Genomic DNA, 24,174 nt, shown 5'->3' with positions numbered 1-24,174 from the left:
ATTTTTAACATAGCTATACTGCCTATATAGCATGTGACAAGCTATGGAAACAGATTCTCGCTCTCCTGTTCTGCCACCTGCATCCCCTCTGCAGGGCAGACCAGTATGTAAAATATACATAAGTTCAAACAGTGAATACGGTTGAATCAGACCCACAAGGCAATGGACCCCCTTCTGTCCCTGTGCTGGCTATTGGCATCATGGGTAGCAGAACAGGAGAGGGAGAAGGCTCTGCACAATCACGACACTCCCTTCTTCTTGGGCGCAGTTTCTCTCTCTCCTCCTTCCTAATACACCCAATAGTGTAAGTGCACCAGCATGTCAGGGTACACATGCTGCACCAGTTTAGACCCAGTGCAGTTTATTCTCATCCTGAAGCAGTGGGGAGACCAGAGTTACCATCTCCCTCCACTTGCTACCCCTTGTTCTGTGATCATGGCATAGGCATGACTGAACCCTTAGTGATAAGTTTAGAAGCAGCATGCAGAGACATTCTAAAATACATTCCACAAAACAGAGAGTGCATACATTGCTAGACAAAAATGTAAGGAAAGTAATTATCACATTACCGGAACCATCATCAAGGAGTCTGAGCTCCACTGCAGATCCAGTCTCTTGTTCAACAGTGGCCATCACGGTTGCACCAAGAACAGGCAAAAATCCTTGACTAACTTCTGCATAAATCACCATTGGATTAGGGAAGTTGTTTGTATCCTTATTCATGTGGGCTTTCACAGTCACTGGAGGCACAGCCAAAGATGCTGGTCGAGATGTTACTATCATTGATACGACTTGAGATTCTGTGTGGTTATTTTGAATCCAATATAACCAATCTCCCACCTGCAAATCAAATAGAATATAAAAATATAATGTAAGACTTCATTATTCTAAGGCAGTGGTTCCCAAACTGGGGTTCGTGAACCCCTGGGGGTTCGCAAAATGTTACAGGGGGTTCTCGGGAAAAAATTCCCTAATGGCGGACAGAGCTGTGCCTAGGGACACAGCCCGGAGCCCCTGGACTTCCAAGAGCTAAGCAGATCAAAGCAAGCATATCGATCACACTGAGATTTAAACTTTAAGACTCCTTATAAGAAATGCAAAAGGAGGTGGATATTTTTTGCTGCTTTTAAAATTAAATAGGCAGCTAGTGTTGTTCTTAAAATTATTATGAAGAACAAGTTTAAGCTTTGTTGTAATGTGCATTGTTTGCCTGGACTGTTCAAGACCTGAATGCTTGTGTAGGAGGAACTCTGAGTTGGCTTCTTAAATCCCTTCATGCTGTTTCACGTCTGATACTCCTTGATGAAGCCTACAAGCCTTTTATTATAACAGGCTTATTCAAAGTGATACAAGTGATGAAAGTGAGATCTTGAAAGAGTGCTGCCGTTTTCATAATGTAATAAAAATACTGTAATGATAAATAATAATTAATAATACATAGTGTGTAATCAGCATGTCCTAAAAAACAATTTTATATTTCCAAGATCACTGCTTTTCTAATTTATACTCAGCTAAAGGAGAAAATCCCTGGAAATATTCATTTTTACGAGGGGGTTTGCGAGACTTGACATTTTAGTGAAAGGGGTTCATGGGTTGTTAAAGTTTGGGAACCACTGTTCTAAGGGCAGCTTTGTGTTTCCCTTAGTTAATTTTTATCTTATTTTCCAAGGCACAAAGGACAGTTAGGGTATTGCTACAGGACCACAGCTGAGGTAATTTGGGTACCTTACTTATGATTCTTCATGATCTCAAATGTTTGGTCTCTTTTAAATTTAACCTTATATCTGAATTTACTCAGTTTTAGTGGTGGATGTTTGAGAATTATCACATTCTTGGAAGGATTAGAACCTGTATATTATAGATATGTACTCTCAACCTTAACTTCCCCTGAATTCAATGTTTTGTCCAGGAGGAATATATGTTTATAACTTCTAAAAAGAGAAGGTACACTTTAGTCTATGAAAATGTTAACATGTTTGGATAATAAAACAAAGTTTAGTCTTTACCTCTGCAGTGCCTGCTATATTCAGTCGAGCTGTTCGGAGGTTTAGATTACTAACTGTGAAGTTTGACGTTCTATATTCTTTTCCTTTGGGGTCCCTCAGTAAAATGTCTGGTGGAGATGTGCTTCGATCCCATGTAACTACAAAGAAGGTGTCATTTCCCACAGTGCTATCGACAGTCACTGTACCATTCATCCACTGCTTGACTGTGACACTCAGACCTGTACTTTCAAGCTATTAGACAAATAAAATATGTTTTATGGCTAGTTAGCAGATAAACACTTAAAATACCAGTAATTTCAGAGTGGTTCATTTTCCTCTTAAAGGGCCGAACAAATCAATATTTTGTTTATTCAGAGGGCACCTTGACTGGCTGGTGGACAACTGGCCCACTGCTGGAAGAAGGGACAGAGGAGGATTAATGCTGGCACCACCCTGAGCAGGTCTCTGCTGTTCTGTGCAGAGCTCAGGATTGTGCAAAGGAGGCAGAAGCCTCCTGCCACTGTGCCTCCACACATGGGAACTAGCCGGAGGGCGAGGGCCATGTGCACTAGCCATTGAAGGAAGTGGAATGATGAAGCCCTGAGCAAGTTTTCTGTAATGCCCATTTGCAGTGTACAATTGCTTAAGAATGTGAAATATAGTAACCAAGGGTCTCCTGCCACTGCTCTTTGTAGTCTATCCACCTAGCTATCAAATGACGTCTGTGCAGGAGATTAGTGCTAAATTTCCTCTCCAGCTGTCAGCCTGCTTCCAGAAAGACAGCACAATGAGAGAGCCATACAACCACAGGTAGGGACAACAGAAAAGCAATGAGAGACACAAATAGAAATAATAAAACACAGCAAGAAGAGAAACAAGATTTCCTTTACCAACACTGGTATTGCATATGTGGGCCACCAGAATTTACAGATAAGCTACCAATATAAGTTTTATAGTACTCACTTCTCTTTTGTGGATTAGAAAAACTACAATTAGAAAAGTACCTTATAATAAAATAGCTTTCTGTTTAGAATAAAAATGGGAAACTAGATACTGAAACGCTATTTCAAAGAGCATCTGGATGAACATTTGAAAGTTAGGTGTTCAGATGGTACTCTAGTGATGAGATCGATATAAGTACTTAAAAAATGAGATCAATTGTCTTTTAATAGCAGCTGTTAATAGCCCAGAAAATAAAGAAACATTTTGTTTTCTTTCTCCTGAATAGATGTGATAGTAGAGCTACAAAAACAGGAAACCTAATAATAATGGGGGATTTCAGCTATCCCCATATTGACTGGGAATGTGTCACCTCAGGATGGGATGCAAATATAAAATTTCTAGATATCATGAATGATTTCTTTTTGTAGTAGCTAGTCCAGGAACCCACAAAGGGAGATGCATGTCTTTAATTAGTCCTAAGTGTTTCACGGGATCTGGTCCAAGAGGTGAATATAGCTGAACCGCCTGGCAATAGCACCAATACTGTAATTAAATTTAACATCCTTGTAGGGGGAAATACCAAAGATACCCACCACAGGAACATTTAATTTTGAAAATGGGAACTAAACAAAAATGAGGAGGTTAAATGGAAATTAAAAGGAACAGTCAGAGGAGTGGAATGCCTTCAAAGTGCATGCAAACTTTTAAAAAACACTAAGATAGAGGCTCAAAAGATGTGTATACCTCAAATAAAAAAAATGCAGTTAGTTTTTGTCTCTCTTGCTAGCTGCTCTTCACACTCTTTTTTTCCCTTCCTAATTATACTTCTGTTTTTGATTTGCAAGAGTTTGTTCTGTTCTATTTTCCTCAGTAGGATTTGACTTCCAATTTTTAAAACATGTCTCTTTGTTTCTAATCACATCTGTTTACTCTGCTGTTTAGTCATGATGGCACTGTTTTGGTCCTCTTCCTGTTTTGTTTGAGTACATCAGAAGCAGGAAGCCTGTCAAACAATCAGTGAGGCCATTGGGCGATCAAAGTGCTAAAGGAGCACTCAAGGAAAACAAGACCTTCGTGGAGAAGTTAAATGAATTATTTGCATCAATCTTCACTGCAGAGGATGTGAGGGAGGTTCCCACACCTGAGCCATTCTTTTTAGGTCACAAATTTGAGAAACTATCCCAGACTGAGGTGCCAGTGTAGGAGTTTTTGGAACAAACAGATAAATTAAACAGTAATCAGTCACCAGGACCAGATGGTATTCACCCAAGAGTTCTTAGGGAACTCAAATATGAAATTGCAGAACTACTAACTGTGGTATGTAACCTATGGCTTAAATCAGCCTCTGTACCATATGACTGGTGGATAACTAATGTAATGCTGAGTTTTTAATAAAGTAACAGAGGCGATCCTGGCAATTACAGGGCAGTAAGCCTAACTCCAGTACCAGGCAAATTGGTTGAAACTAGTAAAGAACAGAATTATCGGACTAATAGATGAATGTGATATATTGGGCAAGAGTCAATATGGCTTCTGTAAAGGGGAATCATGTCTCACCAATCTAATAAGAAAGTAAATATCATAATGATGCTATAAAATCCATGATATGCCCACACCTTGAATACTGTGTGCAGTTCTGGTAGCCCCATCTCAAAAAAAGAGATATTAGAATTGGAAAAAGTACAGAGAAGGGGGAAAAGTGATTAGGTGTATGGAACAGCTTCCATATGAGAAGAGAATAAAAAGACATTGACTGTTCCATTTATAAAAATGACTAAGGGGAGATATGATAGAGGTATATAAAATCATGAATGGTGTGGAGAAAGTGAATAAGGAAGTGTTAGTTACCCCTTCACATAAAACAAGAACCAGAAGTCACCCAATGAAATGAATAATCAGCAGGTTTAATACAAATATAAGGAAGTACTTCTTCACACAACATACAGTCAACCTGTGGAACTCGTTGCCAGTGGATGTTGCGAAGACCAAAATATAACTGGGATCTAGAAAGAGTTAGATAAATTCATGGAGGATAGGCCCATCATTGGCTACTCGCCAAGACAGTCAGGGATGCAGCCTCATGCTCTGAGTGTCCCTAACCTCTGAGTGCCAGAAGCTGGGACTGGACAACAGGCGATGGATCAGTCGATAAATTGCCCTGTTCTATTCATTCCCTCTGAAGCATCTGGCACCCGCCACTGTCAGAAGACTGGTTACTGGGATAGATGGACCATTGATCTGACCCAGTATGGCCATTCTTAAGTTCTTGTCAAGACCAGTATACAACTGCAGAGAAGCTAAGTAGTCAATGACCAAATCTATATTAGTTGCTATACATGATTCAGATAAAGTGCAAAACTGGGTCCATAGCAGAGATTTAACAAAGTGAGGGATGAGTTGTTAAGTTACAGATAGCACAACCCAAGAGCTGTTGTAGAAATAGAAGAAGGGGATAACTCAGTATTACTAGTCTCAATTATTTTGAAGATATCATCGCTGAGTTGAAATAGATGATGAGAAGCGCCAGGAAAGCTGGGAATGAAAATGTTATCTATTGTTTAGAAGAGAAGCAGTTGAGATAGTTTCCCCATTATTGATCATGTTAGTATAGTAACAAGATCACTTATTTACAGCATTCTACACAGGAGTGACCACACATACTATAGTATTTCTGCCTACCTCTAGCTGTATAAGTCTCTTTGCATTAGCTAATTGTGAGAAATTTTATTTTTCTTTGTTTCATTGTCTGTTTCATTTTATTGTTAATATAACAGACCACAAAAATAAATAAATCCCACTGCTATTTCCAAATAACAGTTTATATTTTAAGATCAGTCACTGGCAGTGCAATAGTTAAGATTACAGCCTATTAAAATTACTCTTAATTGACCAGTAACTGATTAATAATGTGAAAAATAAACAAACAAAATTTGAAACTCAGACCTGAATAGACTGTTCAGAAATATTTCCACTTCCTGATGAAATTCCACTGAATGCATCTTTTAGGCCATTGGAATCAACTGTATCTGTGGCATAAAACTTTAAGCCTCCTGAAATGTGATTGTTAAAATAATCAGAATAGTCATTTACTGTAAAAACATAGGTTTTTGTTATGTGCCTTATGCTAGTTTGGTTGTTGCTATAGAGCACAGTGTTAATTTGATAAATTAAATGTTGGTCCCTTATTATCCTTTATTCATGGGGCAGTGCAGGGAGGAACCGCTGGGTGGTGGGGAATCAATTCATACAAACACCCAGAGAGTTCCTGCAGAAAGCAAATCTGACCTGGGAAATGATCCCATCTGTTCACATTTTAACTCCACCTAACTTGGTCTGACTAAGAATTGTCACCAGTAGCACTTCATCAAGTACAGTGCTCACTCATTGGCTGTTCTTGGTAAGTCTGGACTCTGAGCCATGGACCTGTAAAGTGCAATTCCACTCTAAAAAACACCTCTGTCAAAATGACATGGTGGAATTCCAAGATTATTGCTTCTCAGTGACTCAGATCAAATCTGCTTAGTTTACAAATACAACGTTTGGGCCTCTTTTTCATTTGTGCTTAGCACCCATAATGCCAATGGGAACTTCTAGTGCGCAGTGTCTTTGGAAATCTGGCCATTTATTTCAAACAGTGAGCCCTGCCCGCTGAGACTGGGCTCTGAAAGACCAGCTGGGTTCTTTCTGGCTCACACATCAACCACTTAACACTAAAGATTCTGTGATCAGAACTTAGTGAACTATTCTGTTATAATACACAAACCAGAACAGAATTCAGGTTGTTCTCTCACAGCCATGTTGGCTGTACAGTGCTAACAAGAGTAAAAAGCAGTACAATCTTATTTAAGTCCCTAAAGCAAGCAGATGTCACTCTGAATACACAAAAGGAGCATCTCTGTTGACTAAGAAGGTGCAATTTATACATAGTCATTATTCAGAGTAAAGCTACATTCTAAATCAACACATGGAATTCCCATGGTAGTTGCCCTGTACTGCAGCATCACCCAGCACCCATCTGGCTTTCCTTAAAATGGCTGAAGTTCAAAGTAACAGTGCAGCTCCAACTCAAAGCAGAGCTGACTGAGCCTCCGAGTTGCAAGTATAGAGACTGTGGTTGCTTACTCCTCAGCTAGAGCCCTCCAGCTGTGACTGTTTGTGAGTTCGTCATTATTTAACTACTTAGGACATTAATAGGTTTGCATATCACTGCTATGTAAACATCAGAAATAAAATGTTAATCATTTAAACACTGAGCTTATCTTTTTGTTTAGAGGAACATCCGCCAGTAATATAATTATCAAACCTCGCTATTAAGCAGGGTGTTATCAGGATACAGGTTTTTTAAAGCAACAATAGATAAAAGATAAATAATTGCTCCCAATATTATTGTGTTTATTCAGCTGAAAATAAATATTCTGTATATATGACTGGAATTAGTTGACTTTATTTTTTCCCCCTATTACAAGCTGTAAACCACTCTAGTTTTACATTTCATGCTTAAGGTGTGCATGCCAAAAATAGGATTAGTTTAGAAACTTACTTACCTGTCATGTCTGAAAATTGTTCTAGTTCTGGAGCAGCACTTGGCCCCAAGGCAATGGTGTGAATGATTGATCCACTGTCTTCCACCTCCTTAAGGCAAATGCTCATACCTGAATCCTCTCCATCTGTCAGCAGTACAATTTCAGAACCATCGAGATTAGAGTATTTTTGTTTAATCACCTGAATTGAGAAGAAAATTTCAGATATTAGCAATAGGACTTTATTGTAAATGTTAGCTGCTCTAAAACAGACAGTGTCTACATCAAGAGAAATTCTTAAAGTGCAAGTGTAAGGCAAAATCTTTTCCTTACAAGTGTGAATTGTACTGGTGTAGGAGGCTGTGTCATGTGGCAAGAGTTGAACTGAAGGTGTCTGAATTACACTGCCTGTACAGGGCAGGATGGTTCAGGGGAGAGGTGTCTAGCACACTCCTTACAGCACACTTCTTACAGCATTCCAAGTAGTAGTAATATGTGTGTCTGCCAGCCCCCACTCCAGATCCTGCTGCCAATGACAGCATATGCACAGGGCATGTGGAAGCCTGTCCATGCCCATTCTGGAAAGTGACTTGAGAAATCATGGAGCATGAAGGTACCATTTTACATAATCCCTTTTAAGAATAAAACCATGCTTAAACCAATGTTAAAATAAACAAAATTTGGATATTCTATATGAGAAATTATATGATTATGATCTTCTGCACAATGCCTTGAGCAAAGCATTCTTGTAAGACTTTCTGAAAGCAATCTTAATTTTTTTGCTAGTATAAACATAGCAGGGCCTTGTTAATTTCTTAGGTCCTGAACCTGCTCCCATTGAACTAACTTGATTGAGCTTCCTAAATTTCTCACTATAAAACACATTTTCCAAACATTTAATTGTTCTTGTAGCTGTCTTTCTGAACCCCTTCCCGTTTCCCCAACATCCTCTCTGAAATGTGGACACCAGAACCAGAGACAGTATTTCAGTCATAGTCTCAGTACTGCTGTACACAGAGGTGAAATCACCTCCTTACTCCTACTCACTATTCTCCTCCTAGTTCCATTTCATTATCACGGCATTCCAGGACACATTCCCCCCAAGTTCTCCTTCACCTCAAATCCTTTGCGTACTCCTGCGCAGATGTTAGTTCCTCCACTAGCTGATGTAGGCAGGTATGTGATAAGATTCTGGCGTACAGTCTCACTGACTATTTGTTGTAGATTAATTTTAATTTGTGCTGTAGAATGGAATGTGACAATTCCAACCCAGGAACCCATTTCGATAATCTGGAGCAGGAATATCTCCGCAGCTTGGTAGAGACGATTAATGCGGTTATACTGCAGGTGAAGAAAGGGACGTACTTAGAACTATCAAGGCTTTTCAAGAGAGATAGCAAAAAGCAAGAATACAGCAATTACTAATGTTGTTCAGTTTGTACTGATAAATGGGAATGTACCTGCCATAGAATACATGAGAGATTTGAAGGGAAAATATGGAAAATTAGACAAATACCCAATATCTGGGTAACCCAAACTACCTTACATATCATCCCCAGGCATATTCTTTCCAGACCAGTGGAGATGTGTACTCTGTTCTGCTATCATGGAAGGGTATCTGCATATTGAAACATCCAGGAGATATATAACTGTGTCAGCCAAACAGCATTCTAATAATGTGGGGATATTCCTCACAAATAAGGTTTTCTCTTTCACATAACTTGTTTAGGTAAAATGGCTGCAGCCTCAGAGAACAGTATTCAACCTACCTATGCTTTAGGATAGCCCCTCTATACCACAGGTTCCTGGCACTTTGAAAATTTGGTAATTACAGCGAAAGAGTTTATTTTAAATATAAATATTTGAACAGATTGCTGAAAACCAGCTGAGAAAGTTTACCCTTGGAAGCTTTCCTTTCTCTGTAAAACTAGTTGTCATTATTCTTGATCTAGTTAAGGATTCTCTTCCTCTCCTATATTAAGATTAAGGAATGGGCTAATTTGTATCTTTTATCTCTGGAAATCTAGTACTTGTTTGCCTCTCAATAGCTTTGGGTTGAATTTGATGCTAATGACGGTGAAAGCGCTCATAGTAGTAATCTACATAAGCTTTTCCAATCTGAAATCTGTCCAGAAGAAGGAATGCCAGCTGTATCAAAACATTTGATTGTGAGATGGGGATGGATAATTATTAGAGAACACCATATTCATTTTCACTTGTGATCTAGAATTTGAAGTATTATCTCTAGAGAGAAAAGGTTGGCACAGTTACATCCTGTGCCAGTCTCAGTCCCTAGTTGGGTGATTTCATAGCATGTGCCATGCATGACAGACATTTATCACATCATAACTTCACTAGATAATTTGGGAAAATTGTCAATCTTTGCTGAAGATCAGTCCCAGGAATGGACTTGTATGGTGTGGCATGGCAGGAATAAATTGTGTTGGCAGAGCAGTTTAGGGGAAGCTTACACAGGGTATAACTGCCTTGTACCTGCTTTCAGACAGTGTTTAGTACTTTACTTTCAAGAGCACTGAATTCCATTCTGCTCAACTGTAGCTCATCACAAAATGCACCACTTATTTGAGATCCATATTTTTCTTTGTCACAAAGAAAATGAAATTATGATTTGATATTGAGAAATATTGAATTACAAAACTGAAAGCATATAAAACATTATATAGTAACCTGTAGGCCACAGAAATACGTCATATGCCATTTTAAGCATCTTCCTGTACATTTTCATTGAATTCATTATTGTGGGTTTGTGTCAAATATTTTAAGAGACGCTCACAACCTGTTTAAGCCCCATTAATTATCTTTCTGAGAAAGAAGATGGATACCATACACCATCCTTTACAAATTCCATACCATAAGCCTAAGATCAAAACTTCATCATTTGGCTCCTCAGTGGAGTTATGTTGATTGTTGAACTGAAGACCTAAAATATTTGTATTTTAAAGAAAGTGATAGTAAAACTCTTATTTATACTATATAATAATATACATGATAGTGTGATATAGCATGAACTGGGGATTCTAATGTTATTCCTTGATGATGAAATTTTGAGTGACCATATTCGATATGATAGAAAAAAGCATTCTTGGAATGTTTTAGAGAGGTCTTAATATTTTTATATTAGGACTACTTTTTATCCCCTACCTGTAAAGCCAGCTGCCTTCGTTATCATTATTCAACCCATAGAGGGCTCATAGAGACTCCTAAAAATTACATAAGTGTTTTTCCAGACATTAAGATGCCACAATTTTAAAGCGAGATATCTGGGGTCTCTCCAGGGCACAAAAGGATGTTGTGTCTCCCATAGGGAAGCTGAGGATCTTCTCTTCCCAGAGATATACCGGTGGGAAAGTCCTATTTCTAGCCCTTAAGGTCGTGAGATATCAAACTTGAAAGTTGTAACATATTTGAGAACAGATGTCGTCACTAGCTCCAGATTGAATGTTTGAAACAAATACATTAGGGATGACGAAATTCTGTATATTAGGGAAAGAATACAACAGAGGTTCATATAAAAAATAGCTCTTGGAAGCTGGGTAGTGGTTTGGAATGTAAGAATAAAACCTGGGGAGATGGATTTATGGGCAGAAGGCAGGTGAAGCTTGAAAAGGTACAGGATAAATTGCAAAAAATGTGGCAAACTTATCAGATGACTCTCACTTCTATGTGATATTTACACATATGAACACATATTATTCAGGGAGGTTATATTGGATTTACTTTAAGAATGGTAAATTTGAGGCCCTAAACAGATATATTTTCTGTTTTGGGGAAGTACAGTGGTTCTGACATTCTGGATCTGAAACTAAAAAGAGGAGCACAAGTTATATTTTGTAAAGAAAAAGAGACCAAGTCTGGCATATCATTTTTAGGAATTTGATGGGTTTCCTTTTAGCAATCCCTAAATATGTATTATTGGAGAAATAGTGGCCTCAATTTTTTCTTAAAGAATAAAGGATGATTATGGAAATATTGACTAAAGAAAATATTGTAATATATATACACCACATTGTTTTATAACTGCCTAACTGTTTCTAAGCAGTTCTGCTAAAAAAAAGAATGTGTATGTTTATTCTTACCGAACCCATGCTCCCAGAAACATCAAGTACTAGACAGACTACTCTGTCTTTGGTCTGCAGCAATGAGAAGGAGGTCTCAAATGGAGGACTTGCGCTATTTATTGGAGAGGTGTTACTGAAGTCAGGAGAGTTCATAATTACTTCCCAGGTGCTGTGGTAGTTGCACATTTTGTTCTGCAGATTTGTAGCCTTTTCATTATGAGTACTTTGATCACAGAACTCAACCACCTAAAAAAAGCCAATTGGAAGAGAAGAATGATTACTGAAAAACAAGTGAACACGTGTAGTAGCAAATCCCAGTCTACTATTTTTCCATTGCTCACCACAACCACAAATACAGAAATTCTTTGCCTGCTCTAAAGGCCATAGAGTATAAAATCCTTCTATGTCCTGGACCTTGGAAGAAGTCATCAAAGAAGAGTGTTCCCAAAGAATCTGTCTCAGGGGTTACACAGGTATGTCCACACTGCAATCAGAGGTATGACTGGAGCTCAGGCGTGCGTACACATGCTATCTTTAATCCAGCTAGTTTGTCTATTGATAGAAGTAAGGATGTGGCAGCATGGGCTGTACAAACCCACCCAGAACCCTGGATATATACTCCACATTGCTAGTCTGCACCAGTGCCCATGCCACCATGTCTTCGCTGCTATTTTTAGCCTTGCTAGCTAAATTAAAGCTAGCACCAATATGCGTACCTGAGCTTCTGTCATAAGGAAGAGACTCCCCAGCAGTTTGCACGTGGAGCAACTACTGAAATCAATGGTGGAGCAGGACACCCAGCAACACCAGCAGCAACAGTGGCTCCTACAGCAACTGGCCACTCAGCAGCAGCAACTGACTTGAAACTTAGCTGCTCAGCAGCAACAAAGGCTGGTGCAACAGGGCGTGACCTGACTGTAGCCTCCCACAATGGCCAGGCTTCCGCCATGGGTCTGGTGGACACGGACCTGGCCTTGGCCCTGGTACCAGTCAGATTCATGAAGATGGGGCCTGAAGATGATTCAGTGACTTTTCTTGAAATTTTTCAATGGGTGGCAGTGGCAGCATGGTGGCCGCCGGAGCACTGAGCAGTCTTACCAGTCACCTACTTGACCAGGACAGAACCACAGGCTGCCTATTGTGGGCTACACCCAGTGACAGCATGGGATTATGCTTCCGATAGCAAAGTCTGTGGCAAGGTGGCCATTTTAAACTGATTGGATATCTCTGGGGGCCTGATCCTGCATGGTGCCACAGAAACTACAGGACTTGTGCTGATGGTGTGGGATGGGTGCGGGAGGTCGCGGGGCAGGGGACTGATAACAAGGTCTGGAGGGCCTGGGGTGAGGTGCAGGTGGGGAGCACCCTCCCGCAGAGTCTGCTCAAGGAAAAACCGAGAGGCGGGCAATAAGGCTGCCCGCACATCCTGGAGTACACGCTGGGAAGTATGAGGGGTGGAGAGCCCCTTGCACTGGCCAAGAGCCAGGGGATCCACCCAATCCCCTGGTCATAGTCCAAAAGTTCTTCAATTCTAGTCATTCCTGCCAGGACCAACCTCTGGTGTACCAAGTGGGATTCCACCACCTGCAAACCAAGTTTGGGGTTGTGTAGCAGAGCCTCTGTGAGGAGATCTGCCAGTGGCTGCCACAGACCTGGTCACCGAAACCAGCTTTCAGGTCTGGAGGAGATCCTGGTAAAAGTCTTGCAGAAGACCCATTGGAGATAAAAGAGCTACCAGTCATATTGGATTCCTCAGATGTGGTGAAGGAAGGCATGCGCTAACGTGCTCCATGCTGAACTACCTGCACCACAAAGGAGTCTCTGCAGGGCTTGGAGGCAGAGGAGATGGACCTGACTGCAAAGGCAGAACGGGCTCTGTCCTTCCTCCTCCAGGGGAAGACTCAATCCCCCACCAGAGACACAGAGCAGTCCTGACCAAAAGAACTCTGGAGCTAACCTCCGGAGCCAGGCCAGGATATCCCAGGCTGGGCTCAGGGTGTTGAGCTGGTGCCAGAGCCTGGACAGTACCGGCTGGTTGAGCACCAGTGCCCTCCCCCACAGGGAAAGGCACTGGAGGAGTCCTGTCCACCTCCTTAGCTGCTCAGCCATCTTGCCCTTCAAATCTTGCCAGTTCTCCAGCGGAGAGGGATGGGTGGCAGCAAGGTAAATGCCCAGATAGAGCAGCGGCCCCATGCTCCACCAAATGACCTGAAGCACGGGTGGGAGGGAACTTGCTATCATCTGTCCCTGACCACCAGGCCAGAGCTCTTGACCCAGTTGACTGCAGTGGAGGAGGCCACCGAGTAGATAGACTGGCAGTCCTCCAACCTGCAACAGGTCACCCAGGTCCTGCACCACGAGGAGTATGTCATCAGCATACACTGACAGGACCACCCGCAACTGTGACTCATGGAGCACCCACCCTGTTAACCTCCTACAGAAGAGACGGAGGAAGGGCTCAATGGCTAGAGTGTACAGCTGGCCTGACAGTGGACATCCTTGACACACCCCTCATCTGAAGCTGACAGGTTTGGTCAGAGTCCAGTTGAGCCTGACCAAGCACTCCACGGAGGCATACAGGACCTGGAGAAAACCCACAAACTGGGGCCTGAAGCCAAATGCCTGCAGAGTGCCCTGGAGATAACCATGTTCTACCCTGTCAAACGCCTTCTCCTGGTCAAGGGACAGGAAGGCGAACGACAGACCATCCCTACACCCGCGCTCAAGGAGGTCCCGGACCAGATAAAGATTGTCGAAGATAGGATGGCCTGGTGTAGGTCTGGTTGGGGTGGACCACATCCGCTAGCATGGACCCCAGCCACAGCAAGATGGCCTTCTTTGTGACCTTGTAGTCCATGCTGAGGAGCGAGATGGGACGTCAATTCTGAAGGTCACGGAGGTCCCCCTTCTTTGGTAGCAAGGTGAGTTCAGGAGAGTCAACCGTCAACAACAGGAGAGTCACCCCACTTCCTAAGAACTCAGCCCAGATGATGGCAAGCTCTGGACTGAGGACGTCCCAGAACACGCGGTAGAACTCCACAGTCAGCCTGTCCATACCCAGAGATTTATTAGTGGGCATCTGATGGAGGGCTTCTGAGAACTCGGTCAGAGTGAGAGGCAGCTCCAGCCAGTCCTGGTCACCTGCACTGACCGTCAGGACTCCATCCCAGAGCACTCTGCAGGCATCGGTGTGGGTTGGACCAGGGAGAAGAGTCTGGAATAGAAGGTCTTGGCCCTCACGTGCATCTCCACCGGATCCGTGAAGGGGTGCCATCCTCTGCCAAAAGGCAGGTGACATGCTTCTTAGCCCCCTTCTTTTTCTCCAGGGCATAGAAGAAGTGGGAGCTGCAATCCATCTCCCAAAGGAAATGGATGCGGGATCGAACAAAGGCACCTCGAGCCCAATGGTCTTCGAGGGCCTGGGGGAACCAATAGCTGAGCCAGTGCTTTGTACACTTAAACACCAATTAATCCCCCCCCCCAAGGTGGACCTGACAGGGCCTAATTAGTGGATTAGAATGGGCTGGGGGAGGACTAATGAGCAAATTGGCCCATTAACACAGGAGATAGAAAAAGGCACAGGAAGGAAATGCAGGAGAGTGGAAGGCAGACTAGCAGAGCCAAAACCAGGAAGGATCTCTGAGTAGAGAGATCCCTTCCCTCTCCTCTCCTCAGAGAACTGAGGAGAAACTGAAACTGTAAATAACTATGGTGCATGGATCAGTAAGGGTGTGGGAAGAGCAAATGCAAAAAACTGCACTGTGGTGTTTGACAACTTAAGGTATCTGAGTCTCTGATGACAGAGAGAAGACAGGAGCAGGACATTGCCCTGTCAGAATGTCAATCTCTTAAAGCCATAGAAAGCTGGGGAAGGCCTATCTGTAGCTCATGTGAACCTTCTGTTAGGTGGTGTTAGCAGCAACAAGGGCCAGGTTCAATATCTGAGGTAGGGAGCAGCTGAGGAGTGCATAGTCAGGTTCCAAGGCAGAGTCAGTACAAGGGTGAGAGTCCAAGTCACATTTTGGAATCCAAGTCAGAAGGTGAACTCCCAATCAAGCTGAGATCGGAGCAGGGAGACGTCATGGCAGCTACAAAGAATCTATGCTGTTCCCTGGACACTTCCTGGAATGCCCTTTAGATTTATATAGGATGGGGAGCCAATCAGGAGTCATGGGGCTGCCGTCTGTCAGACCCATGAAGGTGGGACTTCTCATGGTCTGTGTCCACAGCAGGTCATGGGCAGTGGCTGGCAGGATACTGCTACCAGTTTGTATCAGGATTCTCATCTGTTGTGGCCTTTCTCAACAATCTGCTCAAGAACAGTAGCCTGAGAAAGATCCGTTGGACGGAAACCTGTGAGAAGGTCTTTCAGCCACAAAAGGCTCACCTCTGTAGGGAGCCCATTTTATACAGCCTGGACTTCACCAAGAAATTCCTCCTCCACACTGATGCTTCTGAAGCTGGATGGGGGCTGTCTTCTCCCAAGTGGTTGATAGTGAGGAATATCCCATTCTGAGTTACAAATTGTTCCCAAGAGAGGCCTACTCCATTATAGAGAAAGAGGACTTAGCTGTGAAATGGGCCATGAAGGCACTCCAATATTACCTTCTTGGCAATTAATTCACCCTGGTTGTGGATCATGCACCTCTACGATGATTCCATGTCATGAAGGACATCAACCCCCAACTTATGGTGATACGGCTCTCTCCAGACCTTCTCCTTCTGTGTCTGGCATAGGACTGGGTTGCTCACTGAAATGCACTTTTTCTCTCAGTAGAGGGGAGCTGCAGGGCAAAGCAGTGCCCTAAGTAAGATCTTTGTGTGTGTGTGTGTGTGTGTGTGTGTGTGTGTGTGTGTGTGTGTGTGTGTGTGTACGCACGCCTGGGATGGGTGGGTGATAAGGCAAATAGGCCTGGCAATGAGAAGATTTATGAAAGCCAGTGGATCCACCTCACTATACTTCAGCAAATGTTGGGCATGGGGAGGGAAGAAGTGGAAATGTTGCTCGGAAAGCAGAAGGGAAGTTTTTTGGGCAGAGTGATGGGTTGAAAGAGGCTTGGAACTGTGAACAAAGAAAATACCTCCTGTTGTTTGATTCCTGCTGTCTTCAGAGTAACAGGACTTTGTGCATATGTTTTGTAAACAAACAGAATTGCATCAAAGAAATACTTTACTCCATATCAGTTTCTCCTAATGGAAACAACCCACAAGATCCCAAATATCCAATTGGGTCAAAAAGCAGTAACAATACTTACAGAAGGGAGGCTTTGCATGTACATTATAGATGCTGGGGCATTTTGTGTTTTATCTGGTACAAATTTACATCCAGCTTCATACAGCTTTGTCTGTTGATCATATTCACATTCTCTTGTTGTGCAGCTGTTTCCTGTGCAGCTTTGGACTATATATTTACCAGTGATATCAGCCGAACATCTGAAGGAAGGTGAGATAGAAAAAGGCTTAGCTAACAAGCAACATATAACCAACAAATAATAATCTCTTATTTATTATTTGAATCGTGGTAGACCCAAAACCTCCAAACATGATTGGCATTAGTTAGACACCATGGGCAGTGGATGAACCACGGACTTGGGGAGGCTAGCCCCCCGGCTGCCCCATCCCTTCTGCCTGGGGCCCTGCTCCTCCTGCCCATCTTCCCCCCGCTGCAGCCCAGAGGCCTCCCCCCCAACCCCGGAGCACCCGGTGGGCAGGCAGCACGCCCCACCCCCACCGGAGCGCCAGGTGGGTGGATGGCACGAGCACCGGCTCCAGCCACCCAGAGTCCCTGGCTGCAGGCTGGCCCCCCACTAGCCCCAGCCTGGGGCAAGGGCCCTGGAGGCCTCCCAAGAGTGGGAGGTCTGGAGGCTCCCACCCAAGGTGGAGGCAGAAGCAGCCCCTGCTCGTGTCACAGGCCCCCCACCCAGGGCAGGTGGAGGGACCCAGGCTCCCCACAGCTGCCCGCGCAGCTCTCCCCAACCCGGCTCCGGCCAGGCTGCGGGGCCTCAGAGCCACAGCCTGGCCATTATAAGAGCTGGGTGGGGAGCTGGAGGGTCCGTGGCTCCTCTTAGCTGCCTGCGCGGCTCTTATTATGGCCAGGCTGCAACTCTGAGGGCCACCCCCGGCCGGAGCCGGGTCGGGGAGAGCTGTGCTGTGGGGAGCCTCCTCCTGCAGCCAGGCAGCGGGGACATGGTTCGGGAACTGCTCTCAGCCTCCTGATCCTCCACCCACACGCCGGGCAGGTGAAGTGTCTGCCACAGCTGTCTAGGCTCCCCGGCTGGACTTAATGCTGTTCTGGCCAGGGGGTGGCGGTTGAGGGGGGAAGAGGAGGGGAAGGGGTTGGGTCCGGCCAGGCCCATCCACTTTCAAAAGTGGAAGGGCTATGCCCCCCGGGTCCCTCCTGGTTCCAGCGCCACTGGCCCGAGGCCCCAGCCACACAAGAAGGAAGAGGCACAGCAGAGTGTGGGTGGGGCCACGCAGGCAGTCTGGGTAAGCTCAGTTTCCCCTGCCTTTGATACCCACTGCCCATGTTAGACACCATCTCTGCTCCAAAGACTGTACAATCTAATTTACAAGTGGTCACAATAATAAAATACTGGTAGTCTTTTTTTTTTTTCCAGAGGCATCCTCAAGAAATTATTTATAGGTTGTGTGTGAAACAACATCTATGTGAAGAATAACAATGCAAGTGCCTCCACTATTCCATCAATATGCCTCAATCCAGACATGAAGGACCCTCTCCTGAGGTGAACAGGTACTACATTCTCCATGCCCATTCAATCACTGTCTCTGGGACAGAGTTCTAGGGCTAGAGCTGACCCAACACTCTGATCAGCAAGGTACTAGCTATTCCCCCTGGAGTGGACTTAACTGGGAGATGGGTGCTCAATGGCTTAATTAGACACAGGGCTGATGTGCTAATGAGAGCAATCAACCCATCAGCTGGGAGCAGTTAAGAGGCAGGAGGGAAATGCAAGAGGGAGGATGCCAGGAGATACAGGGGCACATGAGGAGGAGATCTTTCCCTCTGCCACCCCAGAGATTGGGCTATGGGGAAGTTTATGTACACTCGTATGTTGCTGCCCAAGGCTGTACTGATGAACTGGTGGAAGGGACCCTAATAAATAACACACTGTTGCTTATAAACCTGGAAAGTGTCCAGCCGGTTTGCGGTGTTTGAAAGGGTGGAGCAGGGAACCCTGTCACAGTCTCCTTCAGTAGTGACTGCCAATTAGAGTGCCAATTGCAGTGCAGAAGTTTGGTGATGTTGATACTTGTCCATTAGGAATTGGACTGAAAACACCAATTCATTTCACAGTGGCCAACAAGTGACTGGCAGATGGTAATGAGTTTTAGGCACTACCAAACTGGTTTCAGTTCAGATCAGTGCCTGAGAGGTGAAAAGTTCTGTATCCCATTTCAAACCCACTGAGATATCCAGTCTCACTCTGTTTTTTGTTTCTCATTTACAGAGTTGTACCTTTAAAAAAAACCACTTAAATATGCAGAATCTAGAGAACATTATCATAAGATAGTAATAGCGCTAAAACAGGGCAATAATGGGATGTGTAGTTTGACCATGTACGTTTTTAATATTTAAATAACACTAAACATGAACTAGTAAGAATGTTTTGGAACTTCCAGGATCCCCACCCCCCAACCCCAAGGAACTTGAGAAAACATTCTTATTTACTACATCCTAACTGCTATTTGATAAAGCCAGGGTAAATCAGAATGTAGAGATCGGGTACTCAAATCTGTAATTGCATCTAAATTAAAAGCTCATTTAGTGGTAAAAATGTGATGCATTACAAAATGATAGCGATAATTCAATGAGACTGGTCTGTAGACAGCAATATTGTTAGTTAAACATTATCGTATAAGCTTCTTTTTTAATCCTATGAATAACAACTTGCCAAGACTCTTCGCACAGGACTCAATAACCTGAATACAGATAACCAGTATGTGACAAGTATCACTGAGATATTTAAAATTTCATCAGCTGAAGACAAAATATAAAACATTGGTACCTAGTTGCTTCAACACTTCCTTTTCCAGAGTTTACAGACACATAGAAAGGTGCATCGTTATTATATTCATCAAATACTCCCCAACGAAGATGGGCCCATTCATGGACAAAAACTTTAGCTGTGGAAGAGCAGGAGCATATGTGAATTCTAAATACAACACTTTAAAGTTTACTTTATATTTCCGTAGATCATTTAAACAAATTTAGGCCCAATCCTACAATCGTCTCTGCTTGGACATATCCCTGTGCCCACACAGGACTCACCGTGGGATCCGGCTTGAAACCCAAATAGATCACTGTGTTCAGATTAACCCTCCCAGAATATTAACAGACCTAAAGTAAAGATCTGTTTCCATACAGTAGCTTCTGACTATTCCAGGTATCAAGTAAGGTTTCTCATGTTACCCATGACTTTTAAAATCATAGTTTTTGGCTCTTATATAACACAAAGGAAAAGGTGTATATTAGAAAACCATAGAGAAGTTAGTTTAACTTCAGTTCAGGGTAAGACTAAGGATTACATAGATTGTTGAAGGTGGATAAAGTGTAAATGATTAGACAATCAGAATACTTTTGCAGAAAACCAAACTATCTCACCAAGACAATCTAACCCTTTTCTTGCAGGTGTTGGTAAAGCCATTGACACGGAGAATGTATATCATGTTGACTAACTAAAGCCTTCAACTAAAGATGGGCCAAGGAAGTAGAGCTCAGATCAGATTAAGTTTAAGCCAGAATTCAAGGTTTGAGTTCAATGCTTCACCCGGCTAGAATTTGGGTTTGTATTTGACTTTACTAGAATCCAATGAATTATTCTAAGGAGATTTTTGTCCCAAACTGCCAGAAATCTGATGAGAAAGACCGTTCTTGTGAGATTTCCACCATTTTAGGCCAACAAACCTCTAAATTTTTTATCCAAGCTAATGCAGGTTCGTCTTGGATTTGAATCCAAATAAACTTGCACATTTACCAGGTTTCAGATTTGAGGGACTGGTTTTGACATAGCTCTGTTTTAAAAGAAACACATAAATGATTGATTCTAACTTGTGCATGGAACAGAGATAAATAAATTGGACAGTATATTGGTTAATGGGCATAGGAGAAAGTCGTTAATAACAGCAGGTTACACTGCACAAAACTGAGAGGTCTCTATTGGGGCTTTTTTATTTGCTTATTAATGGCCTTGCATAGGCAATGCCCATGCAGTCAAAAAACATGCTGTTGAAATCAAAATGGGACTATTCTTAATTCCTTGTGAATGTACCCTTACAAGAAGGGTAGTTGGGCAAATGTGACTTTCAGAAGTTCCAATAAAAACCTTCACGTCCTCAGAGGAGGATCCGCTCATGAGAGTTTGTTCTATTCTAGAATCCTCTGGGACTGGTTTTCCTGCATGTTCACCAGGTTACACCCACTGCAACTCTCAGGTTAGTTTACTGCACTGTAATGTTAGGATATAGATTATTTCCAAGTCAAAGCAATGATTTACGAGGAAAAACAACTTTCATTTACTGTAAAATTATTAGCCAGTATTTTCAAGAGACTGGGAATTTTAGGTGCCTCCATTTCTGAGTGTTCAACTAAGACTCATCAAGGGAGCCTGATGTTCAACAGTTTGTGAAAAAAGAGGCTCTTTTAAAGTTACACAGGTTGGGCAACCAAAAACTGAGGCATCCCAAATCACTAGTCACTTTGGAAAATCTTGGCCATTGCATATTTATAACAACAAAAGCAGAAAATTAAGGTCCAATAGATGGTGCTACCTCGTGATCCGTAGATGTTATACAAAGTGTCATTTAACAGGAAGTCTGGAGTGAAATGAATATATCGTCCCTTTTCCCCACATCCTCCATATTGCAGCGTGTAGGGATCATCTCCGTACTTCAAGAAAGGATTAGCCACGATAACATCTGCCTGAAAATAAAATGGCCCTTGTTTAAAGAGCATCAGGAAATGGAGGGTGACAGAGGACTCTATTGAATGGGCTCATCCTGCAGCAATCACTCCCAGTGATTGTTCCTCTGGGTAAGGACTGCAGGACTGGGCACTAGAGGGCAATACAAATTCTAAAAAGAGCAATTTATATTTCTACATTACTGAAAAAATGGCTTGTCTACACGGTGCGGTAACATGCACTACAGGGGAGTGATTTCTAAAGTGCAGCACTACGTTAAAGTGCACCAGGGAATACACACCAGCAGGGTCTACAAGGACCAATTAATGAGTGACACGTTGGTGTGGTTTAGAAATCATACCTCCATAGTGTGCTTTTACTCCACCTTGTAGACAAGACCCCATGTCTCACGCGTATGAACACAACAAATACTTTTGATTTGTAAGGGTGCTCTAAGTCTTACCTTATCATATGACTCTGTTTTCACACTTAAATACTCAGGTTTTGGCAGCCAGTGCAGAGGAATTATAATTTTTACAGCCTTGAAAAAAAATCTCTGTTTTGTAGCATTGAACAAGTAAGTAGAAGCCTCTTTGACCATGTCCTGGTAGGGAAAGAAAAGAAAAGATTTATGAATTACAAATTGAACTGTAGAGGCAATGAGTAGTTTAGCCTTGCTAGGAAACAAGAGTACATAAAGTAACACTAAGTATGTGAAGGTATAGAAAGAAACCAACCTTGACCAAGGGATGGGCTGGGACAGATTATTTCCCTCATGGAGCAAGGACAGACAAAATTGTAACTCTGACAGACTCTGGATTGCTCCTAGGACAGTGTAATTATACACCGCCCATTGCTCAGGGCTTATGATAAAAACCACAATCTATCCCTTAAAATAAAACCTCCACCCAAACATGAAATTTCCTCAAAAAAGTTACATGGGCTTGAGGTGCAGGATGATTCAGTCCTGGACCAGTCCTTTTCATTAATCTGTAAAGTGTACTGTGGTGCTTGATGAATCAAATAAAATAATAAATAGTAAGTAATAACCTGTAGTTTCCTTTTTCTTCTCCCTGGGATTCCTCATTTTTCTGCTCCACTTCTATTAGGTTCTACTTTCTTCCTGCCTCTACAGTGGGCACTACTTTGTCACTATTTTCCTGTTCCCCTCCTCCTTGCTCCTTCCCCACCTCTCTTGAATAGTTTGGGGGTTCACTAGTTAATGGCTATGCCCCCCTCAGTTTATTGTTCTCTTTACAGCAAGTGAATGCTCAATGACCAAATCGTGATCATGGAGCAAAGATCTACACTGAGAACTTAAAGAATAACTAAAAACAGAAATATCACTATATACATATATATACACACACACACACATACATATACACACACCAAGGGTTTTTAAGAACACAGTGAATGCCTGCGAAGATGGGGGAAAGGAGGGATAAAAGCAAATGGCAAACATTGTAATGGAGGTGCAGCAATTGGCAATTAAATATCCATGTTCTGGAGATTCTCTAGTCAAAGGTACTCATGTTTTGGAAAGAAGTAATTAAGAAGGAGGTGATACATCAGCCTGACCCTGAGCCATAATATTCCTGTTAAACTTCAAGAGATTAGTACACTCATTTCATTAACAAAAGCATTTGAATAAAAATTCAAGTTAAGAACAAATTTAGTAATCATAGAATTGATCTAGCTCCTATGAAAATCAAGAGAAAACCTCACATTGTCATTAATGGGAGCTGGAACTGGTCTTTTAAGATCACTGCTAATGTAGAGGTAGAACTAACCAAGAAGTCTGAATGTCACAGAAGGACATTACTTATACCAAAGTTCTTACCTGTATGTTTCTAATGATATTGTGATCTTCTGGTAACTCAGGGTTAATTGCAATAACAATATCCTCATAGCCACCATTTTTCAGCTGTACCATAGAACCTCTCACCACAGGTACTAGAAATAAAAGAACCAAGCTCTTAAACACCCTCATTGTCCCGTTCCCCACAATTTTCTGTTATAAAAATGATGGCACAGCAGCGCTATTTATACAGTTGTTTATGGGCATTTTGTTTGTACATTTTGTATATTTTATGGCAAGTATATATGGATCTGCTGTGTAAATTAAGTTTGCATAACTGTGCTCAATGTGGTGGTGTAGGTTACATATTAATACACTGGGGAAATTCCTAAAGACTGAAATAAGCTAAATCTGAGCTGTATTTCCTCATCCATGCACAGATGTGGTGCAAAATACAGTGAGTAGTTATCACATGAGGCAGATATTGCTCAGCAGCCTCCAACTTCATCATCGGGCCATCACCATCTCCCTTTCAGCCTTCACATACATACCCCACTGGAGTTCTGTAGCTACTCAGGGTACAGGTAACCAGCTCCTTTCTCCCATCTGAGTGTCCAGTAAAAGGCTTCCTATGCCAGGGAAGCAGAGGGGAAGCTGGGTCTCCCAGAATGACAGGGGGAATCAGAACACCATTGATATCTATAGTGGTCCAGGGAGCAAAATATCCCCTATTCATTGTAGCAAAGAGGCCTGACTTTCCAAAGAGTCTGGCATCATGGACCTTTCCAGACCACCCTACATCAATATTGATGCTTCTGCTGCAGTAATCAACAAATCTTTGGAGGACTTCTGATGATGAACTCTGAGGCCTGGTATGGTGGGCAAAGCATACACTGGTCCCATCAATGGCCCCAATACTGTTTGGGA

General features: G+C 42.6%; 1 protein-coding gene across 1 annotated transcript in view; it reads right to left on the bottom strand.

Annotated features, from left to right (window-relative positions):
- LOC135882432 (calcium-activated chloride channel regulator 1-like) overlaps nucleotides 1-23,439 on the bottom strand; it is a 30,083-nt gene extending 6,644 nt beyond the window's left edge. Inside the window, exons 1-11 of the mRNA XM_065409337.1 lie at nucleotides 23,290-23,439; nucleotides 21,910-22,050; nucleotides 21,316-21,466; nucleotides 19,554-19,671; nucleotides 16,782-16,959; nucleotides 11,545-11,772; nucleotides 8,564-8,788; nucleotides 7,472-7,649; nucleotides 5,871-5,977; nucleotides 2,007-2,237; nucleotides 570-840 (exon numbers count right to left, since the gene is read on the bottom strand). Coding sequence (XP_065265409.1) covers nucleotides 570-840; nucleotides 2,007-2,237; nucleotides 5,871-5,977; nucleotides 7,472-7,649; nucleotides 8,564-8,788; nucleotides 11,545-11,772; nucleotides 16,782-16,959; nucleotides 19,554-19,671; nucleotides 21,316-21,466; nucleotides 21,910-22,050; nucleotides 23,290-23,439 — 1,978 coding nt within the window. The remainder of the gene's footprint in view (nucleotides 1-569; nucleotides 841-2,006; nucleotides 2,238-5,870; nucleotides 5,978-7,471; nucleotides 7,650-8,563; nucleotides 8,789-11,544; nucleotides 11,773-16,781; nucleotides 16,960-19,553; nucleotides 19,672-21,315; nucleotides 21,467-21,909; nucleotides 22,051-23,289) is intronic.
- Nucleotides 23,440-24,174: the final 735 nt, after the last annotated feature.

This window comes from Emys orbicularis, chromosome 8 (genome assembly GCF_028017835.1).
Source record: "Emys orbicularis isolate rEmyOrb1 chromosome 8, rEmyOrb1.hap1, whole genome shotgun sequence".
In the NCBI taxonomy this organism is placed as follows: domain Eukaryota; kingdom Metazoa; phylum Chordata; order Testudines; family Emydidae; genus Emys; species Emys orbicularis.
The sequence above is the reverse complement of the archived record's forward strand: the minus strand, read 5'-3'. Positions and strand labels throughout refer to the sequence as shown.